Source organism: Rhinopithecus bieti, unplaced genomic scaffold (assembly GCF_001698545.2).
Source record: "Rhinopithecus bieti isolate Rb0 unplaced genomic scaffold, ASM169854v2 scaffold_10264, whole genome shotgun sequence".
NCBI classification, from domain to species: domain Eukaryota; kingdom Metazoa; phylum Chordata; class Mammalia; order Primates; family Cercopithecidae; genus Rhinopithecus; species Rhinopithecus bieti.
The window spans coordinates 668,517-677,018 of NW_016806418.1; the positions used below are offsets into that span (position 1 = coordinate 668,517).

An 8,502-nucleotide genomic window follows, 5' to 3' on the forward strand; every position below is an offset into this window, starting at 1 on the left:
GGCCATGTCGCCCGTGCCGCCGTCCCCCTCGCCCGTGCCCACCCCGCCTCGCCCAGCGGCCCGGCCACGCTGGACTTCACCAGCCAGTTCGGGGCCGCCCTGGTGGGGGCGGCCCGGAGGGAGGGGGGCTGGCAGAATGAGGCGCGCCGGCGCTCCACGCTGTTCCTCTCCACCGACGCGGGGGACGAGGACGGCGGAGACGGCGGGCTGGGCACAGGGGCGGCCCCGGGCCCGCGGCTGCGCCACTCCAAATCCATCGACGAGGGCATGTTCTCCGCCGAGCCCTACCTCCGACTGGAGTCTGCGGGCAGCGGCGCGGGCTACGGCGGCTACGGGGCCGGGAGCCGAGCCTACGGGGGTGGCGGGGGCAGCAGCGCCTTCACCAGCTTCCTGCCCCCGCGACCCCTGGTGCACCCGCTGACCGGCAAGGCCCTGGATCCCGCCTCCCCGCTGGGGCTGGCCTTGGCCGCCCGCGAGCGAGCGCTGAAGGAGTCCTCGGAGGGCGGTGGGCCCCCCCAGCCCCTCCTAGGCCCCATCGCCCCGCTACGAGGCCCCGCCGCCCCCTCCGCACCACCACTCGCCCCACGCCCACCACGAGCCAGTGCTGCGTCTCTGGGGGGCCTCCCCGCCGGATCCCGCGCGCCGGGAGCTGGGGTACAGGGCCGGGCTGGGCAGCCAGGAGAAGTCCCTTCCCGCCAGCCCGCCCGCCGCCCGGCGTTCCCTGCTACACCGCCTGCCGCCCACCGCTCCCGGGGTGGGGCCCCTCCTGCTGCAGCTGGGGACGGAGCCCCCGGCCCCGCATCCTGGAGTGAGCAAGCCCTGGAGGTCCGCAGCCCCCGAAGAGCCCGAGCGGCTGCCGCTGCACGTGCGGTTCCTTGAAAACTGCCAGCCCCGGGCCCCTGCGACGAGCGGAAGGGGCCCCCCCTCGGAGGACGGACCCGGGGTCCCGCCGCCCAGCCCACGCCGGTCCGTGCCCCCCTCCCCGACCTCCCCGAGGGCCAGCGAAGAGAACGGGCTGCCACTGCTGGTTCTGCCGCCGCCCGCCCCCTCGGTGGATGTGGAAGATGGCGAATTCCTTTTCGTGGAACCGCTGCCTCCGCCCCTGGAATTCTCCAACAGCTTCGAAAAGCCGGAGTCGCCCCTCACGCCTGGGCCTCCCCACCCGTTGCCCGACCCACCTGCCCCGGCCACCCCGTTACCCCCTGTGCCACCCCCGGCTGTGGCCGCAGCCCCTCCCACCCTGGACTCCACCGCATCCAGCCTGACATCCTATGACAGCGAGGTGGCCACCCTGACCCAGGGGGCCTCCGCCGCCCCTGGGGACCCCCCTCCACCAGGCCCGCCTGCCCCAGCAGCACCGGCTCCCCCTGCCCCACAGCCCGGCCCGGACCCTCCGCCTGGCACGGATTCTGGCATTGAGGAGGTGGACAGTCGGAGCAGCAGTGACCACCCGCTGGAGACCATCAGCAGTGCCTCCACGCTGAGCAGCCTATCTGCTGAAGGTGGTGGCAGCGCAGGGGTGGGGCGGGGTGGGGCCGGTGTGGCCAGTGGGCCGGAGCTTCTGGACACCTATGTGGCCTACCTGGACGGCCAGGCCTTTGGGGGCAGCGGCACTCCCGGCCCGCCATACCCTCCTCAGCTCATGACTCCCTCTAAGCTCCGGGGTCGGGCACTAGGAGCCAGCGGAGGCCTGAGGCCTGGCCCCAGTGGGGGACTCCGAGACCCTGTCACCCCCACCAGCCCCACCGTCTCGGTGACAGGGGCTGGAACCGATGGGCTGCTGGCCTTGCGTGCTTGTTCAGGACCCCCCACGGCAGGCGTGGCTGGGGGTCCAGTGGCTGTAGAGCCAGAAGTCCCACCGGTGCCCTTGCCGACGGCCTCCTCTCTGCCTCGGAAGCTGCTGCCCTGGGAAGAGGGCCCAGGCCCACCGCCACCACCTCTGCCCGGTCCCCTGGCCCAGCCTCAGGCCTCAGCCTTGGCCACAGTAAAAGCCAGCATCATCAGTGAACTCAGCTCCAAGCTTCAGCAGTTTGGGGGCTCCTCGGCAGCTGGTGGCGCTCTGCCCTGGGCCCGAGGAGGCAGCGGGGGAAGTGGAGACAGCCACCATGGGGGAGCCAGCTACGTCCCGGAGAGGACCTCCTCCCTGCAGCGGCAGAGGTAAGCGGGGGGGCTGGTGGCCAACAAGGGAGGCCAGAGGGGTTGATGGCATAGCTGTGTCCCTTTAGGGTCTCAGGGTGGCAGAAAGGAAACAGAAACCAGGTTGGCAGGAGTTTGCTCTCACAGAAGCATGCTTTCACAGATACTTTCTTTTTTCTTTTTTTTCTCCTTTTTTTTTTTTCCTTGAGATGGAGTTTCACTCTTGTTGCCCAGGCTGGAGTGCAATGGCACGATCTCAGCTCACCACAGCCTCTGCCTCCTGGGTTCAAGCGATTCTCTTGCCTCAGCCTCTTACACCACCACACCCAGCTAATTTTGTATTTTTAGTAGAGACGGGGTTTCTCCATGTTGGTCAGGCTGGTCTCGAACTCCCGACCTCAGGTGATCCATCCACCTTGGCCTCCCAAAGTGCTGGGATTACAGGCATGAGCCAACATGCCTGGCTCTTTTTCTTTTTCTTTTTTTTTAGAAACAGGGTCTCACTCTGTCACCTGGCTGGAGTGCAGTGGTATAATCATAGCTCACTTGAAGCCTCAAACTCTTGGGCTCAAGCAGTCCTCTGGGACTATAGGTGCATGCCACTATGCCTGGCCAATTTTTCTTCTTTTCTGTTCTTTTTTTTGAGAGGGAGTCTCGCTCTATTGCCCAGGCTGGAGTGCAGTGGTGCAATCTCGGCTCACTGCAACTTCCACCTCCCAGGTTCAAACAATTCTCGAGCCTCAGCTTCCTGAGTAGCTGGGATTACAGGTGCCCACCACCACGCCTGGCAAATTTTTGTATTTTTAGTAGAGACCAGGGGTTTTGCCATGTCGGCCAGGCTGGTCTTGAACTCCTGACCTAAGGTGATTCATCCCACCTCGGTCTCCCAAAGTGCTGGGATTACAGGCATGAGCCACCATGCCTGGCCCTGGCCAGTTTTTCTTAAGCTTTTTGTAGAGACCAGCTATGTTGCCCAGGCTAGTTTCAAACTCCTGGGCTCAAGTGATCCTCCTGCTTTGACCTCCCAAAGTGTGATTACAGGTGTAAGCCACCTAGTCCAGCCTTTACATTTTCATTTATTTCAGTAGCTTCTGTTGTCTCCTCCTATCACCATCACAACCTACATCCCATGATGAACAAAAAGTTATTAACAGGCTGGGCATGGTGGCTTATGCCTGTAATCCCAGCACTTTGGGAGGCTGAGGTGGGCGGATCATGAGGTCAGAAGAGAGACCATCCTGGCTAACACGGTGAAACCCCATCTCTACTTAAAAAAATACAAAAAATTAGTCGGATGTGGTGGTGGGTACCTGTAGTCCTAGCTCCTCAGGAGGCTGAGGCAGGAGAATAACTTGAACCTGGGAGGCAGAGGTAGCAGTGAGCCGAGATCGCGCCACTGTGTTCCAGCCTGGGTGACAGAGTGAGCTCCGTCTCAAAAAAGAAAAAGTTATTAACAAAGGAGACTGGAGTGAGACCTGCTTATATTTGTTTCCTTGGTGAGCTGTCACTTCTTTCTGACAGTCCCTGAAATCTGTAAGTCCCTTGAAGCCAGTGTGGTTCAAGACAGGATGCAGTTATAGGTGTGGTTCTAGAGCCCACTTTCTCGGCTTCCAGTCCCAGCCCTCCACTTTCCACCTGGGTGATCTTAGGCAAATGAATCCACCTCTCTGTAGAACGGGGATGGCCTAGTGCCAGCCCAAAGAGTTTTTGAGAGGATTTAATATGGGTCATTGTTGTAACATGAGATGGGGGAAGAGGGGGGCCTTGAAAAAGAGCCCAACAACTTCTACATGGGGAAATACAGGATGATGCAGATGTTTCCCAGAGCAGCCAGTTAGCCGCATCGCCACAGAATTCGAGCCCATTCAAGACCTTCTAGTCCTAGAGAAAGTAGAGTTACATTTCTGGTTCAGATACACAGAGGATTGGGAGCAGTTTTTAAATATCCTAGTTCATCTACAGAGTTCACTCGAATTCTGTTTGAAGGTCTGCTATCCAAATGTGACCTTCAAATGTGGGTTCAGGGAGGGTATATTTGGGGCAAAAGAAAAGAAAAAGGAGGCTGGGCACAGTGACCTGCATCTGTAGTCCCAGCTACTCAGGAGGCTGAGGTGGGTGGATCACTTGAGCCTAGAAGGTTGAGGCTGCAGTGAGCTGATATCACACCAAGGCACTACAGCCTGGGGAACAAATGAGACCCTGTCTCAAAAAAAAAAAAAAAAGAAAAGAAAAAAAGGAAGTGTATATTATCAGAGCAACTTGAATCAATGCTCCTAGGTTGTAAAAATAAACAAACAAACAAACAAATGTGGGTGGGCCTTTAAGATCTGAATGAAGTTCATTGAGTATTCTTAAGTATTCTGGGTAGAGAATTTTTTTTTCTTGTTTTTTTTTGTTTGTTTGTTTGTTTGTTTTCCCACTGCTTGTAGCAGCAATAGAAAGGATGCTTAATTCAGTCAACAAATGCATTAATTATTGATTCATGACCTGTGTGTGCAGAGTGCCCTTCTGGGTGATGGGATCCCCTGCTGGACAGAACAGGCAAAGACTGTGCGGTTCCCCATATGTCTAGGGACATAGGAGTGGGGGTGGGGCAGTAAACAAAATAATTGCAACCATCCAAAAAAAAAAAAAAGCTACCACAATGGGATGGTTGGAGAAGGTCTCTCATGTAACAGGCAAGATGGGCAGAGTAATGGAAGTGGAGAGGAAGCAGCTGCCCGGGGCAAGAGTGAGCCAGGCAGGGGGAGCAGCCAGTTCAAAGGCCCTGAGGTGGGACAGTGCTGGAGGAGAGGGAACGAAAGGGATGAGGGGAACCTTTTTCTCCCCTTGTTTCTTCTCTCTTTCATCTCCCTCTCTTCATCTCTCTCTCTCTGTGTCCCCCGCCCCTTCCATCTCTCTCCCCTGGATACTCACCCTCTTTTTGTCTCTCTCTCACTGTCTCCCCATCTTTCACTCTGCTATGACTGGCCATAACCTGAAAGGCAGTATAGAATAGTGGTGAAGAGCTCAGACTTTGGTGCCATATAACCGGGCTCTGCCACTTCCTGTGTGTCCTTAGGCAAGTTATTTAACCTCTCTGTGCTGATAATAATAGTAACCTGCATCAGGGCTGTCATGGGGATTAAACTGAGATGCAATCATGTAAAGCACTTAGAACATGCCTGGCACACGTGAGCATCAGTGAGCGGTGACGATTATTATTATTATCACTTAATGTCTCTTTTTCTTTCATCTCTCTTAACTGTCGCCCTCTCCCTGTCCTCTCATCTTTCTCTCCCTTCATTTCTTTCCTCCACGGCCATCTTACCCTTTGCTCCCTCCATTTCTTCCCGTCTCTCTCCTCCATTTCTCCCCCTACCCTTATGTCTCTCCTCCTCTCTCCCTATATCTGGACCTCTGCCTCTTTCTCATCCCTGCCCTTGCCCCCTAAATCCCTGTCCTCCCCCACTGCCCCCTTGTCACATTCCAGACTCTCCGACGACTCCCAGTCCTCACTCCTCTCCAAGCCTGTCAGCAGCCTGTTTCAGAACTGGCCCAAACCACCTCTGCCACCGCTCCCCACCGGAACAGGGGTCTCCCCTACAGCCGCTGCGGCCCCAGGGGCCACCTCACCCTCGGCCTCCTCCTCCTCCACGTCCACCCGCCACCTCCAGGGCGTGGAGTTCGAGATGCGGCCCCCTCTGCTCCGCCGGGCCCCCAGCCCCTCGCTGCTGCCCGCCTCGGAGCACAAGGTCAGCCCTGCGCCCAGGCCCTCGTCCCTGCCCATCCTGCCTTCTGGACCCCTCTACCCAGGCCTCTTTGACATCCGTGGCTCCCCAACTGGAGGGGCAGGAGGCTCTGCTGACCCCTTCGCCCCAGTCTTTGTGCCGCCACACCCGGGTATATCCGGGGGGCTCGGGGGAGCCTTGTCAGGGGCCTCGCGCTCCCTCTCACCGACCCGCCTGCTCTCGCTGCCCCCGGACAAGCCGTTTGGCGCTAAACCTCTGGGGTTCTGGACCAAGTTCGACGTGGCTGATTGGCTAGAGTGGCTGGGTTTGGCGGAGCACCGAGCCCAGTTCCTGGACCATGAGATCGATGGCTCCCACCTGCCCGCCTTGACCAAGGAGGACTATGTCGATCTAGGTGTGACCAGGGTGGGCCACCGCATGAACATCGACCGGGCTCTCAAATTCTTCCTGGAGAGGTGATGGCTGGCCTGGACGGACCAGCCCCGTCCACAGAACTCTTGAGCCTGCTGGCCTCTTGACCTCTGACCCCTGACTGTCATTCTCTCCCCCGGGCCAGGGACTCTGTTCAAACTGCGCCCTGCCCTCGTCTCCCAAGGCCAGAGGTCACTAGGTGGCCCAATCCAGGCCGGACATTTGCACCTCACTGAAGGGGGGCAGCTGACACAAGACTGTGTGTGTGTGAAGCGGGGAGCGGAGGGGGGATAGGAGAAATTACGGAGGGGGATTGAGAAGGAGGGAAGGGCCTGTTCTGGGGGGAGGGGACAGACAGAGCCATAGAGGGTCAGCCCTGACTGAGCCTGATTGGATGGGGACTGTCCCCCAGGCTGCAGGGGAAGGGGGTGCCCTCAGATTCCACCACCTGCCACCTCTCTAACAACCCTTCCCACTCTCTCCAGGCCCCTCAGCTCTTCCCCCTTCCCCTCTCCCCAGCACACACAGCTGCCCCCCTCAGCCTCTTGCACGCTCCGTTGCACGCCTGCTCACCTCTCTCCCCTCCCCTCCCTGGGCTGCAATTTTGCACAAATTTGCCCTCTCGCTGTCTTGCACATTCTGCCTTTGCTTCCGGCTGGCGAGGCCCGCTCAAACACACTCTGTTCTCCTCGCACCGCTGCATTTCCTTTCTCATGCTCCATGCCTCCTGCTCTGATTCTCGCTGCTTACACACTTTTCCCCTACCAGGGCCCTCCTTTACACACTCCATTTCACATCTCCTCCTCCCCGCTCACTCTGGACCCTTGTTGCAGACACACTTGGGACACATTTTCCCTCCCCTACTCACAGACTCCATGCACATCATTCATTCTCTGGAGTGCCCTGCTCTTTGCTCAGCCCTTGCACACTTGCTGTCTTATGCACCCCTCCTGACACACTCTTACCTCCATTTTCTTACGTTGAAGCACTTTCCCTTCTTATTCTTAAAAACCGCAGATTCTTCTACTCCCCACCTCTTCCCTCTCACCATGACACTCCTAGCCCTCCACTCCTCCCCCTCCCCTTGCTCCTTTTGCACCGTCACTTTTGGTCACACCTTTTGCACACTTGCCTCCCAGGAACTGTGTTTCTCTCACTAATGCTCATTCTCTTCTTCTTTGCCAGGCTCCCACTCCCTTGCCCCTTTCTGTTTGAAATCTTTGCCCCTCTGCATTTTTTATTCTTTTGTGAACCCTCTCGCACACTTGCTTTTGCACATGCGCCTCCGCCCCTCCCCCCAGCATTTTCAATGCTCTCTGGAAGCCTTGTTTCTCCCCTTTTAATAATGTTCTTGCACACCGTGACGTGGCTGCACATGCATCTTGTCTTTTCTACCTGAATGAGAGCTCTACCACTTCTTTCCTTTTGCAAACTCATCTCATTCCATGCGCTCTTGGGCTGTAACATTTCTTTTCCTGACACCCTTATTTTTTTTGCCTGTTGACAAGCAGGTCTTGCGTCCATTCTCATTCGGATTCTCTTACCTCCTTAAGCTCTTTCTCTTCCTGGTGAGAGAAGACGCTATGCACACTGGCTTCCAGCTCACCATGCTTCCACACTCAAGCCTGTCCCTGCTTCCAGGCCTCACCCTCCCTCACTTCCTCCCTCTTCTGTCTTTCCTGGCCTTCCTGGGCCATCTGTCCATCCCTTTTGCACGAAGATTCCTCTCTCCTAACCTGCCCACTCCAAGAAGCTCCCTCTCCCTCCAGCATGGCTGTTCCTTCCCGCACGCTTCCTCTCTCCCCTTTTTTCCCGGGGCTTGGGAATTTTAAGCCACCCCTCCCCCTGAGAAGCCCCCTCCCCTGCTGTGGGTAAAGGGGGGAGGGCATTGCCCTCAGGACCCCCCCCATGTTCAGCTGCCAAAGAAGGGAGCTCCCCCTCCTTCCCCAAGCCCATTCCCTCTCTGCTGCCCCTACCCCGAGAGGGGGGGCGCTCCGTCCATGAGGGGAGGGGGCTTGCAGCCCCCTCCCCTCACCATGTCAGGGATCTGCGGGGAACCTCGTGGGAGGGTCGTGGGAGGGGGGAGGGGTGTTGAGGAGAGGGGCAGAGGCCGCGCTGGACCCCTACCCGCCCCTCCCCTTGTCGGATGCCCCAGTCCGCAGGGGCCTGCGCGGCGCCCGTCTATCAAGGGCTTGTTCATTCTGGATGGGTGCCGCGGGGTTGG

General features: G+C 58.3%; 1 protein-coding gene across 1 annotated transcript in view; it reads left to right on the top strand.

The window, feature by feature from the left end:
* SHANK1 (SH3 and multiple ankyrin repeat domains 1) overlaps positions 1–8,490 on the top strand; it is a 58,641-nt gene extending 50,151 nt beyond the window's left edge. The window contains 4 exon segments of the mRNA XM_017876493.1: positions 6–44; positions 47–518; positions 520–2,157; positions 5,609–8,490. Of these exon segments, the coding sequence (XP_017731982.1) occupies positions 6–44; positions 47–518; positions 520–2,157; positions 5,609–6,326 (2,867 nt within the window). The 3' untranslated portion in view covers positions 6,327–8,490.
* Positions 8,491–8,502: the final 12 nt, after the last annotated feature.